Raw genomic sequence first — 17,501 nt, forward strand, 5'->3', positions numbered from 1 at the left:
TTTCTGTTTGCTGCAGCGAGGTCCTTCTTGCTGGCGGTGTACTGTTTCGACTGCAAACTCTTGTGAATAAACCCACAGCTATAGCTGAAAGTTCCATTGAGCAACCGTTCCATTAAACCTTGAAGTGTGCAAATGGACAGTACAAATGCAACACAAACCTGTTTTCAACGTGTAAACAGAGTCACAGACAACAGAACCACAGTCCTGCAGGTTTATCCAGAGCATAGTTGTTAACTATAAATAATAACTGTCGAATGCATCAGATTTCAAGTGGGCTACTTGCTTTATATGCATGACTTACCTTGTCACTCCTTAGTGCACTCCCACAAATGACGAGTTCTTAAAAAGAAATAAAGGGTCTCCCTCTGTCTCTTCTTCTCCCATGACACTAGAATATCCACAACTCTCCACACGCATTTGCAAATAATATTTCAACAATATTGCCCACATAGAAAAGCTGTTTGTGATTGGCTGGTGGAGTGGACAGTTTTTGAAGTCGGGAACGCAGAAACAGAGTCGAGCGAGCGCATGGACAGCCGTGCGAGCGCACAGCTGGTGTTGAGAGTGGAACGTAGAGGTGGGCGGATCGATCCTAGGATCGATACTATCGATACCAACGCGGGTATTGATATTGAACAATATTCTTTTAACAGGATCGATCCTTTTTATTCTCTCCCGCGCGCGCTGACTGCAGCAGATTCACCAGACCAGTCTCCCCTTCTGTGCCAACACCGGCACTCTGCTGGCTGCTGCTCCCCCTCCCCTCTCGTACATGGCTCAGCGGCACCAGCCAATCAGCACGCAGGCTCAGCCTGGCCCGCCCACTGTGCTCTCTCAACTCAACATACACAAACAACCGCCGCGCGCGGCGCGCGGCTCCTGTTCAGACACGGAGAGAGAGAGAAATATGTTTAGTAAAAAGCTGGTTAAATTTAGTGGAAACACAACAAACAGAGGAAAGAGTGAAAGCGACAGAGGAAACTTCTCTGGTTGCCCCGACAGACCAGACCCACAGACTGACGTCACTGACTGAGGCGTTTCAGTCCTCCGGAGGACATCCAGGTAGATCAGAGCAGCAGTTCATGTTAATTTTCAAAGTAGATATTATCTATCATATGTTACTGGAGCCCACAGAGAAAATGTAATTAAGACCTTGAAAGAACCCAGTACATATATCCTATTAAAAAGTGTTATTTAAGATAAGATAACATTAGCTAATCCTTTATTTATCCCACAACGGGGAAATTTATAGGATTAAAACAACAAGCAGGTGCACACAATACAGACAAAATTACATGAGGATTAAAAGATATAAGAGGTGGATTAGGAAAAAAAACACTGAACATAACATTATTATTATTATTTAATTGTAATAATAAAATAAAAATCAAATGTTAAAAGTATCGGTATCGGATCGATATCGGCGATACTGCCCCTTGTATTTACTTGGTATCGGATCGATTAAAAATTCCCGGTATCGCCCACCTCTAGTGGAACGAGCAGGTCGAGCGCGCGAGTAGAGATGGAATCGAGCATGAGGTGGGCTGAGAAGAGTTTTTTTTAGAGTTGAGCTCGTGCCAGACCGGTTTTAAGTGCATGTGTTGTCTCACTACGCGCTCGGATTGGTTCCTGCGCACTCTAACCGAAGTCACAAATATTGCTCCATAGTTTTGGTGGTGGGCTGGGCTGGGGGAACTTGTGGTGTGCTGCCGTGAGCGTGTTTACCTGCTGAAGGTACCCGCTGTGAAACAATCAGAAAATAACGTTTTATTTCTCTGATTAAAAACGTTTTTATGGAGCGCTCTGTTATTGTTACTCTTTGCTGCTTTACCAGTTCTCGCTCGCTCGCTGACTCGCTAAGTCAGACACAAATCAAATTAAAAATTTTCGTGTATGTATTTTGCGGCTATTTTGTGAGTGAGACTCAGATTTAGAAGCCGCTACATGAAATAAATAAAGTGAGAACACACACACAGGTAGATCTTCAGACCTCAGTTTGTGAATCCAACAATTCAGGCTGTGAAGGTTTGATCGAGCTGTTGTGGATGTTGTGTGTAACTTTATTGCAATTTAATTCAAATTATGTTCCAATTTTATTTACATAACCTTTGTTATGATGTCTGAGCTGTAACTGCAACTGCAATCTCTATCTATATTTATATATATATATATATATATATATATATATATATATATATATATATATATATATATATATTATTTTATAATTTAGTTTTTTGAAAATTGGCAGGGCGTCAACCCGGTTGGGACACAGAAGGGGGTGCAAGTTTGGGAACCCCTGTAATATCTTAATACATAGTTAGTGACTAGATGCCTACAGCTTTCCACTAAGAATAACCAAGTATTTAGTTCAAACGTACAAAAACAATATGTGGCAATGACAGAAAGAGTGTTTGACATTAAATGTACCAAAAAATAAATATGTAAATTAATTATTTTTTTTCATAAAATAACTACACCTATACTGGATAAATAACTATAACTAAGATACAAAGAATTTTACATCAAACTCATTCTTATTGATGACTGATTCACAACAAATGTCATAATCAAAGGACCCTAGATTAGACAGCAGATCAAGTTTATCTATAGAGATATATAATCAGTTCAACATCATTAAGACAGATTCACACATTTTAATTTGATCATTTTATTTATGTTTGTAAATAAAAACAATCAGGTTATGTTTAGTATTTAATTTGGTAAAACATTTTCTATCTAAGGAAACTTAGTAAAGTGCATGAGTTGCTGACTGAAGCATTCAACCCCGGTCATTAAATTTGAACATTCTGAACACTCCAAACATTTACTCAAACTTTAATTATCTATCCAATTTAGAAGCACATTCAGACTTTTTCAAAATGAGTGTAAATATTTTCTCAACAGATACTTTGTTGACAAAGGTTTATCAAAGAATTGAATCATAAAATGCAAAAATTATATACATGATTACTGATAAATTAAGGACCTATACAAAAAAAAATGCTTTAGCAGTTTATTTTGTCTTTAAGGAAAAACATAAAAATACTTGTAAATTAGGTGGGCTTTTAAGGAAAAAAGAATAAAACAAGACTACATGCAAGAACCACGTTTTTTTGTTCTGCATTCTTTCAAATAGACACGAGTTATGATTTCACTTGATGCTGAATGACTTCTTGAGACTTTTCTTCGCCTGTTCTTCTGTGATTATCTCCCAGGCAGAAGGAATTTTAGCAGGCTCTGCATCATATGCTTCAGCAAACTCCTTGTTGTACTTCGTCATCAAATATTTCCAATAATCTGACGCCTCAAGGCTCACATCTGGACGAATCTCCCAGTCTGGGAAAATTGTCCTATAGTCTTTGTAAGGATGCCATTCACTGTTTGTGGCATCGCATCTAAAACGCGTGTAACTGATAATAGCAGAAGAGCAGATGTCAGTAGAGAGTTTTTTTGAGTCACTCCACTTGACACGACCTAAACCCTGTGGTCGATGCAGGGCAGCAAAGTGTTCAGTGTGGGCTTCTCCACCTGCATCACATGGTATTTGGCAGAACGGACACTGTTCGCCACAACCAATAACTCTGTTGAACAGCTCATTCTGTGGTTTTACATTGAGATATATGAGTTTTATTTCAAATTTGGTGTCTCTAAACTTGTTTTTAAGAGTTTCTTTCATTTCTCCTAAACACTCTTTGAGCCAGTAAGCAAACTGTTCATGGTCAGCTTTGTTCAGAACCATAAAGGAATCAAGAGCAATCTGGGAAATGACCAGTTCATCACCGAGAACATTGCAGATATGTTCTACAAATGTCTTCAGACAGTCAGTCTTTTCTTCTTTTGCCTGTTTAATGGCAGCATTTATGTGGTCAATGCAGGACTGAAGACGTCTGTCCTCAAACTCACATAATGCTGACTCAGAGGAGAAAATCTCCTTAATTCTATCAGATATCCATGATTTTACATAACTTTCATATGAGCAGATATATCTCTCAAAGCTTTTGAAGTCACTTTTTAAAAGCAGATCCAGTAAAATTGAATACTGGAAGGACATTCGTGTGCTGAACTCCACTCTTTTCAGCATTTTATCAATAATATCAAGACCAAGAGAACGATAGACAAAGTCCTCCACAGCAGGTTCCAGACAGAAGTTGGTGAATTCTTCAGCTTTCTTCTGGCATTGGTCTCGCTCATTGAACACATCTTTGAAATCTGCACAAAACTTGTCTCTGATTTTCTGCAGACGTCTGTAAGGATCATTTTCTTCTATAAAATCTTCATGCATTTTCTGAAACTTCCTGGCTGCAGAGCCACAGATGTGCTGTTTCAGAGACACTTCAAACTCAATGTCTTGGTAAATATCTTTTTTTTTCAGTCTCTCATCAATGATGCGAACGATCTCCTGCATGTAAGTATCGTGATAATGAGTTTTTCTCATGATTTTATCACTGACACAGTCATTACAAGCAGATATGATGCTGTCAGCGATTTCCTGTTTTTCCTTGACTAGATCTGTCCAGGGAACCCATTCTGGTAGTTTGCTTCGGATATATTCCTTTGCTCCTTTGGGCTTGTATTTAAAAGGCTCCTGTCCACAGTCTTGGAGACTTTTTTCACTCAGCAGTTCACATGCATGGCTTCCTTTGAGTGAAAGATTTGTTTGCAACTGAAGGGAAACACTGGTGAAGATATTTGAAGTCTGCTGTGCAGAGTAAGAAAAGTTGTACAGTGTTTCAGCCCACATCTTATTAAAACTTTCATCAAGCTGTTTGTCTGTTATTTTTACTTTTTTCTTACGACATTCATCAATCAAAGCACAAACTGCTTTTTCAATTTTATGTATATAAGTGGTTGCGATTTTGTCGAGTTCTTCCAGTCCCTGTTTGATGTCAGCTGCTGCTGTGATCTGGTCAAACACTGATCTCTCAGTTTGTCGTCTCAGACTCTTTATGCTGTTTGAGAAATCCTCTCTGTATCTTTCAACCAGATAAACATGACCTTCTGCCTGCTCAAAGTATTTTTTCAGATTATCAAGCATCAGTGTCTCCAACTTGGTCAGCTCTTTGGTTGCTTCACTTTTCAACACAGTGATGTATTCTCTCAGCTCAGATATTTCAGTTTTTGCAGCAACTGTCCCAAAATTAGAAATTCTTGTCTCTGCATTGGTAACCCAGGTGTACATTTCTTTTTTGAACTCCCACTCCCATTTGTTGTACTCTGTGCAGAGACTCATGTATGCATCGGCTACCAAGCTGTTTCTGAAGCTGAAGATGAAGTTTTCATGTTTTACTGCAGTCCACAGGCTGTTTATCCACTCTTTGAACTCCAAGATGTTGTTAGAAGTTGACTCACACTTTCCCATCAGTTGGATGATGTTTTTCTTGAGCTCATAGACGGTCTCACTGTATCCCACATTGACTGGTGCCATTGGTGGGTTTCCATTCCAGAGTCCAGGAATGTAGCAGTTCCCAGTATCTGGATTATACTCCATCACATCAGTGAAGTTCTTGTTCTCCTCTTTCTTTTCCATTTTAGCTGCTGCCTGGGTCATCTCATTCAGCTGTTCTAGGAGCAGCTTCCTGTCTCGTAGGTTCTTATCATGGGCTGAAACGTCAGAAACGTTCTGGTGAACAAACTGACATTTAGGCTTTTTGCCGACCTCCTTCATCCTGAGGAAAGCCTGCACCACTATCTGCAGGATGTCTTTCATTTCTGTTGAATTCTCCATTGCAATATTGATAATGGTGACATCACTCAGCCCAACAACCAGTGTTGCCAGCTCATTGTCATGTTCATGGCTGTTATCCAGCTGTACCAGCTCTGGTGACTTTAAGCCTTCAGTATCAATGATCACCACAAAGTCACAGTTCAGATCTTTTTTGAAGTCTTCACTGACTTTGATGAGCAGCATGAAGGCTCCTCGAGTGCATCGACCACTGCTGACTGCAAACTGCACCCCAAACATGGTGTTAAGGAGAGTGGATTTTCCTGTGCTCTGAACTCCAAGAACTGTGACAACCAGTATCTTGTTCTTTGGAGACACCAAGTCATTGAGCTGAGAGAGAACGTCACTCACCCATCTGAGAGGTATGTTGGAAGCATCTCCATCTACAAGCTCCAGAGGAAATCCATCCAGTAATAACTGAGCACAGAGTCTGGGCAGATGTTGCAGTTGTTGACGTGATGGGTCTGTTTCTGGAAGGTAAAGAGAAGCTTCGTAGATCTGACCCATTTCACGGAAGAAGTGCTCAACTCCCAGTGAGCTGTTGAAAAGTTGTTTGTCAATTTCTTTGATTTCATTTTTGTTCTCAGAGTCCTTGGATTGTTCCTTGTAAAGCTCCCTGAGGCTGGAAAGTTTTATTTGAGACAGGTTGTCAAGGTTCATTCGCATCCATTTCAGAAAATATACCCTTTCTTTGCAGGATATTGCACTAATGAAGCAGCTCATGAAATCTGACATGGCATGGGAGTTCTGCTTCCTACGCAGCTTTTCTTTTTTCATTTTAAGATTACTTTTATAGTTTTCTATGTTTTCAGAGCCAACTTTTCGAAGACGAAATTCTTCCTTTTCTAACAAAGTCAGTTCCTTCCAGATCTGGCCTTGCAAAGGAAACTGTTTTTCTTTGAATTTAAAGGTGTCTTCAATCTGTTCAGTAATGGCATCTGCATTTTTCCTCCCAGCCTGGCACTCTGGTGAATCTTCATCAACAGAAATTCCCAGTTCATGTGCAATGTCGGCCATCTGCTCTATTGACATCTTCAACCCTGGGTTGGTAAGTACACTGCTCACAGTTGTCCTCAAACGTTTCACGAAGTCTGCATCATTGGTCTTTTTTGTTTTTATAATGATGTTGTTCTTTGTCAAGTTCAGTGTGTTTAATGTTTCCGTTAGACCATCTGTAGTGAAGCTCTTTCTCTGTTGGTTTCCCACCAAGAAGATCTTTGCTTTGTAGTTTTTATTAGATAGCAGTTTGCACTCAGACTCCAGCTGATCAAAAAACACAAAAACTGCAGCAGATGTCTGACACAAAAAGGAAAATTGTGTTTCATGTGAAGCAATGTCACCTCGAAGGTTAGCTAAAGCAACTGGCTGACTGAAAATGTCCATGTTTTTGGTTCCACAGGGAAGGTACCAGGTAATTTCAGTCAGTCCATCAGATATTTTTCTAGGACTGTCTCCACACTCCATGTTATGGTGAACAAAGGTGTCATGGTACTGTTGAGGGTTACTAAGAAGTTTGTTGAGAATCTCTGATTTGGACAAGGAGCAATCACCCAGTCTGACAAATGAGATCATTGGAAGCTCAGAAAGAACGATTCTTTCTTCTTTGAAGCCCTTTGATGCTGAAAGATCTGGAGGTCTGTACTTCTTAACAATGTCTCTCATGGCCCACAGCATGAGGGTGCTCTGTTTAGTATCACAGTTAGGAAGCAGCAGAGGAACAGAGAACTGACACATGGACATTTTTAGTGCTAACTCTTGCTGAACAAACCTATCAGAGCACAGAAAGAGAGCAGTGATTACATCAAGAGGATTAAAGACTTCAGCATCATTTGGGCTGTCAAAAAGATCTCTCTTTTCTGATGCATCATCACCATTTAAATCAGCAGGAGGATTCACAGTCCTAGCAGTTACATTAACCATCATCAATTTCTTAAGAAAATAAAATGGGACATTAGATTTACACGTGCCAGGGTCATCAGTCATTGTCTTCTCATCAATCTGAAGTATTTTGCTGAGTGATAGCTTCTCTCTGTGGTACTGCTCCAATCCCAGACTCTTCAAAAGGCTCTGAAGTTCAGTGTCTGTAGATCATAAAGATAAATAGATTTAATATGCCTCTCAAATAGTGTGTGTAGATTCTTATTATAAACAGTTAACTAATTAACTTGTACTTTTAACACTGCAGATTTCATTATTACACAGTAGGAAAGCAATATTGTTGTACAGTTGAATTAAATGTACCTAGGTTCAAAAACCAAGGGACATCTAAAACATCTGGCGCTTAGCCAGATGATGCATCTTTCAACTGAGTTCCCCAAATCTATTAATTCCAGGATAACATCATCTAACTCAGGGGTTCCCAAACTTTATTCGCCGTGCTCACCCTTCCGTGTCCCAACTGGGCTGACGCACGCCAAATCTTAAAAAAAGTAAAAATCCTTCTCAAAGGTTTCTGATTACTCTATAAACTGGTCTAAATCTACGGTACTGCCAATTAATTGCTCTTTCCAAAACCCCCTAGATTTACATTTGCGCTCAGGAAACATCACATATTTGGGTATCACTGTGTCGTCTAAACTTGCAGATTTAGTAAAATCTAATCACATCCCACTTTTAAAAAAGATAGAAGATGACCTGGATAGATGGAAATCGCTTCCAATTTCACTCATGGGTAGAGTAGCTTCGATTAAAATGATGGTCTTACCTAGAATTAATTACTTATTTTCAATGATCCCCAATAAACCATCATCTGACTGGTTTAAATCTCTAGACTCTTCAATCTCTAAATTTCTTTGGAAAGATAAACCGCCCCGTATCAGCTTAAAGACGCTACAGAAAACTAAAGACAGAGGGGGACTAGATTTGCCTAACTTCCATAAGTACTACTTGGCAAATAGACTACAATATATCACTAAATGGATAAAGCAAAATCCGTTAGACGAGCCCTGGATAGATATAGAACAGAAAATATGCAATAATATCATGATTTCAGATTTGCCGTTTATTAGCTCAAATATAAAACGGCATACATGCTTTAAAAATATCAATATCAGCTCTACTCTGACAGCATGGTGGGAGTTTCTTAAAATGACAAAGTCGTCACTTATCCCATGCAGTCGTACACCTATCTGGAACAACCCTGACATCCTACAAAATAATAATATGATAAACTTTACATACTGGAAGAACAAAGGTATTGAATATCTGGAACATTTACTTGATGGAACCGAGTTCATCAATTTTTCCAAACTAAATATGCAATATGGCATTAGTAAAAATAAATTTTTGGAATATGAACAACTTAAATCGATAATTAGAAAAAAATTTAAGCATATTAAAGGTGGTTTACAAATTCCAAGTAATATATTAGAGTTCCTAGATTTAAACCCCCCCAAACTACTGTCTAAATCATACAGGACACTGACTAAAATAGATGATTCAATATCTCTTCCTATTACGAAATGGGAAGAGGATCTATCAGTCAACTTTGAACAAGACTTCTGGGCTCAAATATGTCTAACAACTTTCAAATTGACTAGTAACACCAACTTACAACTAATACAATACAAAATCCTTCACAGAGTACACTACACAGGACAAAGATTATTCAAGATGGGTCTGGCACAATCTAATATCTGTCCACACTGCATAGGCAATCATCCTGATAATTATATTCATGCGTTATGGTTATGCACACCAGTCCAGAGGTTCTGGACACAGATATGTAAGGACTTATCAAAGTGCTTGAGCTGTAAAATTACACCTTCCCCATCTGTTTGCTTGCTTGGTAATTTTGAGGAAAGCCCTCTGGGGAATAAAATAGTTTACATGGTTTTCACTGCACTATGTATCGCAAAGAAAACTATCCTCATGAATTGGAAAAGTAAGGAGAATCTCAGTATCAATCAATATAGAGATCTTTTGTTGGATCATATTGATCTTGAGACAGCATCTGCATCCACATCTGTTCGATCTCTTTGGGCTCCTTTGATTAGCACTATCACTTAGTGGAATGGGGGGCGGTGGGTTGCTTCCTGCAGGGCGCAGTGGCTGGGTGGAGGGGTTCCTGGGACTCTGGGGGCACTTGGAGTGGGGCGCTTGGTGGGTCTGACTCCAGGGTCTGTTGCCCCCATATGGGAGGAGCTTGGGAGGCCTACGGGTGGCCCACAGCACCGCTTGCGGCGCTCTTGGGGAGCTACGCGGGGACGGACGTGGGTTACTGACCTGGTAGCTGTGCTGTCGCTGAGTGGGTCCTGGGTGGGTCTGGGGGCCTGGGGTCCCTGGGGCGCGCCGACCTCGGGCGGGGGCCCCGGCGGGGCCTCGGGGGTTCCGGTTCCGGGGGGTGTGCCGCTTGGGGTCTGGGCCGGCGTGCGCCCGGGTGTCCGCCCCTGCATGGGGCCTCTGGTGCGCTGGGGGTCCTCAGGGCCTGTTGAGCTGGTAGGGGGGCATGGTCATTAACATCTCAGGGCAGATGCTCTTCCCCTTCTTTGGGTTGGCATTCTGCTAGTGGGGGGAGGGGAGGGAGGGGGAGTAGTGACTTACCCAGCCTGGATGTCTAGTGTCGAATGTATGGTGAGATGTTTGAATGTTAGTGTTGGGGAGGGTTTAAATCTACGGGTGGTGTGTGGGGGGGGGGGGGGGGGTTTGGTGGACGTTCTGGTGGGCTTGTGTCCGGCCCCCTGTCCCGGTCCTGGTAGTCTCCCGGTGCGGGTCTCACCTGGGGGGTGGGGTTTGGGATGGCTCGTGCGGGCTGGCTGGCCAGGGTCCCCCATCTTATTAATTTATTTATTTAATTATATATTATTATTATTATTATTATTATTAATAATCATTTTTTTTTTGGGGGGGTTAAATACAGTAGGCATGGGGGGTGGGCTGGGGGAGGTAGAGGTGTTGGTCCTGGTGGGTGGTTGGCTGGCGGGCCCTGCGGCCTCTCCCCGGCCCCCGGGCTATGGTGGTGCCGCTGGAGGGGCCCCTTTCTCCGGGTGGGGCTTTCGGGGAGCGGGGGTGCCTATTGGAGTCAGTAGGGGAGCTGGCTCCCTGGGTTGGCTCCCCAGTCCTTTGCTCCCCATCCCCGGACTCCTCCCTCTGCCTGCTCCATCACGTCGCCACACATGTAGGTCCTTGGGGAGAGGGCGTTACTGGAGGTTGCCACCTTTTGGTGACGTCCCTCTCCCCAATTTTATCATGCATTTTAGACACTTTCACTCCAAACATTTTCACAACGCACATCCATGTAGGCCACGATATGGGGGGTGGGGGGTGGGGGGTGGGGGGAAGACGTCTGGGGGGGGGCTTATGTTGTGTGAGCCTCGCCCCGGGCGGCTCCCTTCACCCCCTCTCGCATTTAGACATTGAGGGTTCTTCTGGGTAGTTGCTTGGAGGGGGGGCGCTGGCACCAGCTCCCTTCCGGAGGGGGGGTGGGCTGTGCCGTGCACCCCCTTCGGTGCTCCCAGTTTTAAACACACCTGAGAACAATATGCAACAACACAACATCTGAGCGGGCGTAGGGGGCCTGGAGGAGGTGCGGGCCACTGGGTACGGGGTCTTGGCGGGGGGCTGTTGCGGCTGGCCAGCGGCTTACCGGATCTGGGGCTGACGCCTCTGCTCTCCCCAGGAAGGGATGGGGGGCAGGGGTGGCTAGGGTAAGGTCGGGGTGGGAGGGGGTTTATTAGGTATATAGTGGGTGATGGGGGGCTCTGGTCGGATGGCCCGTACGGGTCGTGTCGGCCCCCCCTCTTTGGGGGGCCTGGTCCGGGGGGCGCCTGGTCCGGGGGCGGGGCCGGGGGTCGGGCACAGGCAGTCGTATTGTTGAATTGTGGTGACCCCCCCCCCCCCCCCACTTGGGTTTTTTGGATATGAATGCTATGTGGGAATGTGTGTAAAGCGTCCTTTTTTTTAATTTATTTTTTATTTTATTTATTTTATTTATTTATTTATTTATTTATTTTTTTGGTGTCTGTGTGTGGCGAGTGGGGCACAAGGGAGGGATGGTGTGAATGAGTGTTTTTTGTTTTTTTTTCCAGGTTTGGGTTCGGTCCGCTCCCTCTCCCAAGGCCATGGGCCTCTGGCCCCCAGGGCCCATGGCCAGGACCACTTCAGCTGGGCCGGCTGCCGGCGGAGCCCACGGGCTCGTCCCCGCGGCTCTTGGGGGCGTCGGCATTGCGGTGGCTGGGGGATTTCCTCGGGGTCGTCTCTCCTCTTTCCTCAGGGGGGGGTTGTACATTTCCTGTGAAGGCCCCTCTCGGGCGCACTGCTTTGGGGGCCCCTTTGGGAGTCCGGGGTTATGGGTCCCCTGACCCCTGCCTCTGTGCTCGGGGAAGGTGGGTCTTCGGTTCTCCACAATCACTATCAAGCCATTTCCTTCTGGATAATTTTCACCTAAACTAGTGCACTCTCACAATCTCCCACAGGTGCTGGGTCCCAGGTATTAAATGTTCACTTATATACAGAAAGGCTATAATTTATTTACTTTCTTTTACCTTTTTTTTTTAGGGTATCACATTACACATGTCAGCTTAAATAATGATACATATGATTTAGCAATGGTATCAAGGTGTTACACGATTGTATCTGTTGCTTTATGTCTGTTGGTTGTGCTGTTCTTTTTGTGTCTCTTTCCAGGTGATGGAGCAGACAGAGGAAGTTTTATCATTCTCTTCCTTTTATCTCTTCTTTCTTTCACCTCTTCTTTCTCTTTTTTTTTCTCTTCTTGTTTTTCTTTTACTCTCCTACTTTCCTATTGTAGTGTCCATATAATTTGAAATTCTCCCTGCAGGAATCACAATAAAGCTATTTACACGCACAAATCAAGCGGAGCATTATGGCGAAAGCTGTTTGCTCCACTTGTGAAAGTAAAATCTGTCGAGCTCTATTTGGCATTAAGATATCAATTTTTATTGCCACATTGCTAGACAGGACACTGGGAAAAAAAAAAAAAAAGTAAAAATAAAAAATTGCAGTTGTAGATGCAACTCAACCATCATAACAAAGGATATATAAATAAAATTAGAACATAATTTGAATTAAATTACAATAAAGGTACACACAACATCCACAATAGAATCCTGAGGATTTTTAGATGCATCTGTGGCTCAGCGTGTAGTGAGAGAAAGAAAGAGACGATCAGATCGGTCACACCTCCACAACCTGAACGTCTCTGAAGCAGAGATCATCCAGTTGAATTAAACTCTGATTATCTACCGGTGTGTGTATTAACCCTAAATCTGAGTCTGACTCACAATTTACGCCGCAGAATACAAACATGGAGAAGTTTTATTTGTGTCTGATGACGAGCGAGAGTGTAAGCCAGAGAGAGGACTCGTAGAGTGGCACAGAGTAACAATAACAGAACGCTCGACAAAGCTGTTATCAATCAGAGAAATAAAACATTATATCCTGGTTGTTCCAGAAAGGTTACATTCAGTAGGTAAACACGCCCGTAGCAACACACCTCAGCAGACCCGAACACTCCCTGGTCCGGACTGAATATGCGCTAAAACTGCTTCTTTAAAATTAACTGAGCCTGTCTGAATCACAATGAAAAGTATTACAGCTCTGTGCGTGAACATTATCAAGAAACTGCATGTTTTACCAATCCCGCCCCCTTCAGCAGCAGCGAAGGCTGCAGCAGTATGGGCGTGTCATGTGCATAAGTGCTTTTAGCGGTTCAGAGTCACAGCAGCATGAGCAGCACTGTTTGTCAACAGACAGACCATGTCACTCAATTTAATCTTGTAAATAAAACTTTCGGCCCAAATTTTATTTTTCCGCTGCTGACATAAAGAACGTAATGTCAGGAGAGAGAAAGAGACATTTTATGATTCTCACTCGTTTTCTTCTCCCAGATCCAATGCAATTCCGATTCCTCTCTGTTGGTTCATCTCCTCCTTCATCCCTAACTTTGACCTTAGATGTCTCACCTGCATGGCAGTTTGCTTGATTTCAGCCAATTGCACAAATTTGCCAGAATGATTGAAGCAGAGGCCACAGGATAGGAACAGCACAGTGCATAAATTTCATCTTAAAATTAAGAGTAGAAGAAGATTTCTAAATACATTACTTCGACTATAGTCATGTCTTGACATCAAAAGCTGGATGACTTTAAATTTCCTGCATCTAAATTCTGACAAGACAGAAGTTGTAATCTTTGGACCAGAGTCCTCAAAAAATAAACTTCTTAACCAATCACTTAATCTGGGTGGCATTAACTTGGCCTCTGGTAATAAAGTAAAAAATCTTGGTGTTATTTTTGACCAAGACATGTCATTTAAATCCCATATTAAACAGGTTTCCAGAGTTTCCTTTTTTTCACCTCTGGAATATCACCAAAATTAGAATTATTCTGTCCAGGAGTGATTCTGAAAAACTGGTCCATGCATTTGTTACTTCAAGGCTGGACTATTGTAATTCTTTACTATCAGGAAGTCCACAAAATGCAGTTCAAAGCCTTCATCTGATCCAAAATGCTGCAGCAAGAGTTCTGATGAAAATCAACAAGCGGGATCATATGTTGCCAATTTTATCCTCCCTTTATTGGCTTCCTGTTAAATCAAGAATAGAATTTAAAATTCTTCTTCAACGTATAAAGCCCTTAATAATCAAGCCCAGGGGTGGATTTACCATTAGGCAAGGCAAGGCAAATTTATTTGTGTAGCACATTTCAGTACAGAGACAACGCAAAGTGCTTTACATGATTAAAATATAGGAAAATAAAACAGGATAAAAGCAAGCAGGATTAAAATGCTGAAACAAAATAGAACATGGGAGAATAGAAATTAAAAGCAAACAAGTTGGACTACAAAGTGAACTAATTATGTTTCAGTAATACAGTTCAATTAGAACAATCGAAGGTAATCCTAAACAAATGTTTTTAATCTTGATTTAAAAGAACTCAGGCTTTCCGCACTTTTACAGTTTTCTGGAAGTTTGTTCCAGGTAAGTGGTAGCCTCGTGAGACCATCCTGATCTCGCGAGCTTTCAAGGTTTCACTCGCAGATCAGTCTGGCTACTCTCCGTTAAAGAAAATTTGGAGCCGTTCACCAAACGAACGTCCAATCAGCGTTGGCTTTGAGGCGGGTTGAGGTGTGACGCAACGGGAAGCGCGTCAGTTCAGTCTAAAGAACATGGCGGCTTCAGCTGATGAAACTAGCGTTAGCGTGGCTATCGAGCAAGTTTTATCGGAATTACAGAGTATTTCTTTGCTGAGCTAACGAGCCTTTACCTGCAGCAGCAAGAATAGCTTGGCTTGTGGTTGTGTTTTGGTCGTCGCTCTGTTACGAGCGACGACGAATCTGATTGGTTTATTTGGCCCGTCTATCACCAACATAGGCCAATCAGCTAACCAGTATTTTCGCCCCTTCCCAAAATTACTTCAACGGAAGGTTTCCAGATGGATATGCGGTGCAAATCTATCTGGCGGAGTCAGGTAAGGTAAGTGGAGCATAGGAACTAAATGCTGCTTCTCCATGTTTGGTTCGTGTTCTAGGTATGCAGAGCAGGCTGCATACCTAGAACACATCAGTCATATCTTGATGACATCAAAAGCTGGATGACTTTAAATTTCCTGCATCTAAATTCTGACAAGACAGAAGTTGTAATCTTTGGGCCAGAGTCCTCAAAAAATAAACTTCTTAACCAATCACTTAATCTGGGTGGCATTAACTTGGCCTCTGGTAATAAAGTAAAAAATCTTGGTGTTATTTTTGACCAAGACATGTCATTTAAATCCCATATTAAACAGGTTTCCAGAGTTTCCTTTTTTTACCTCCGGAATATCTCCGGATATCAAGGCTGGACTATTGTAATTCTTTACTATCAGGAAGTCCACAAAATGCAGTTCAAAGCCTTCAGCTGATCCAAAATGCTGCAGCAAGAGTTCTGATGAAAATCAACAAGCGGGATCATATTTCTCCAATTTTAGCTTCCCTTCATTGGCTTCCTGTTAAATCAATAGTAGAATAAAAAATTCTTCTTCTAACGTATAAAGCCCTTAATAATCAAGCTCCATCATATATCAGAGCTCTGATTCCCCCGTATGTTCCTAACAGAGCACTTCGCTCTCAGACTGCAGGTCTGCTGGTGGTTCCTAGAGTCTCTAAAAGTAGAATGGGAGGCAGATCCTTTAGCTATCAGGCTCCTCTCCTGTGGAACCAACTCCCAGTTTTGGTCCGTGAGGCAGACACCCTGTCTACTTTTAAGACTAATCTTTCCTTTTTGACAAAACTTATAACTAGTGTGGCTCATGTTACTCTGAGCTACCTTTTATAGTTTTACTGCTATAGGCTTAGGCTACCGGAGGATATCAGGATCTAATTTTCTAACTCTATAGAGTTCTACTGTTCTTCAATTATGCAATTCAATTGTGCATTTCTGCTTTAACTTTATGTTCTCTCTCTTTTATCTTCATAGTAGGTACACCTGGTCTGGCGTTCTGTTAACTGTGACTGTCATGGTGCAGCTTTGTCTGCTGCATCATGCACATATTCAGGGCACTTTTCACCCTCCATACACCCCAGTCTCCTCTCCACCTCAGCAATCATCTACACCTGCCAGCCACTAATCAAGCCAGGACTCAATCCACCTGTCAGCTTTCCTATTTAAACCTCCCTTAGTTTGCCCTTCCCTGTCGGCTCGTCTGTTTACCTGTGCTCTTGACTGCTCGTCTTACCTTTTCATTACCAGCCCGGGTTCCCTTCATCTCCGTCCGTCCGCCTGCTGTGGTTCTGGTTCTGCTCCCACTCCGGTCCAGCAAGTATTCATCCAGTCATGCTGCTTAATTCTGCTGGTCTAGTTCTGGTTCCAAGTCTCTACTCTGCTGTGTTGCTGCTCCTGCTGCCTCCATGCTCTGTCTCCATCCAGCTTGCCAGCCTCAGCCACTAACAGCCTCCTACTTCCGTCTGGTCTGAACTCTGGTCTTCTTCATCTTCAATAAACTCACAAAACAGAACTCTGTGTGTGGTTGTGTTCGGGTTCCTCACAAAAACATGACAGAACGAGCCGACCACAAGAACCCGACACCCACACAGAGCTTCTATACAGGAACTGGCGAGATGGATCTTGCCCCGCTCCCGGACCGTAGCTCAGCGGAGCATGTTCTCCAGGAGAACGTGGGGCTCCTCATGGAACAGGTCCAGGATTGTCTGAATGTCATCGCCACGCTCAGTGCACCTTGGAGGCGGATGAGTGCGGTGACTCAGGTGCGGAATCTGCTGAAGAGCAAGGAGGAGCTCCTTCCGTTTTTCAAAGGGCTGCAGTCGCCCAGCTCTTCAGCCGGCCACCTCCTCCCAGACCTTCCTTCACCACGGCTGCTTCCAGCGCTGATACCACCGCAGCTGTAGCTCTCATTCCGCCCACCAGCCTGTCAATCACGGCTGCCATCTCCACTGCTGCAACTCCACCCGCTCCTGATTCTGCCGCTACCGCGGTGCCTGTCGATGGTCCGGCTCTCACCACTGCTGCCACTGCTGCTGTCTTTTCTGCAGCCCCTGCTTCCTCGTTGGCAGCAGCAGCCACTCCCTTGCCGCCAGGCCCCTCCCGGCGCAGACGGCAAGCTCGCCGGCATAGGATTTCCGCCACAGCGCTCCCTGAGATCCTGCCTGAGGCAGCCGCCGCAGTCACTCTGACCGGGTCCGAAGCCACCTCAGTTGCCTTGGTGGTTCGAACGGGTGTGGCTGCGATGATTGTCGATCAGGAGAGTCCGGTCGAAGCTCCTCAGGTCCACGAGTCTCAGGTGTGGGATTTTTTCTATGGAGACAGGGATGACCTGTTCCTCGGT

The 17,501-nt window shown here is 43.4% G+C and overlaps 1 protein-coding gene across 1 annotated transcript; it reads right to left on the reverse strand.

Moving 5' to 3' along the window:
* Positions 1 to 3,154: 3,154 nt before the first annotated feature.
* Positions 3,155 to 17,104, reverse strand: LOC118565950 (up-regulator of cell proliferation-like). Its single transcript, XM_036147055.1, has 2 exons — positions 17,017 to 17,104; positions 3,155 to 7,806 (listed from the first exon to the last, which is right to left on the reverse strand). The coding sequence occupies exons 1-2, from the start codon at positions 17,102 to 17,104 to the stop codon at positions 3,155 to 3,157; spliced, it is 4,740 nt and encodes a 1,579-aa protein (XP_036002948.1).
* Between the last annotated feature and the right edge of the window lie 397 nt (positions 17,105 to 17,501).

Source organism: Fundulus heteroclitus, chromosome 14, assembly GCF_011125445.2.
Source record: "Fundulus heteroclitus isolate FHET01 chromosome 14, MU-UCD_Fhet_4.1, whole genome shotgun sequence".
Classification (NCBI taxonomy): Eukaryota; Metazoa; Chordata; class Actinopteri; order Cyprinodontiformes; family Fundulidae; genus Fundulus; species Fundulus heteroclitus.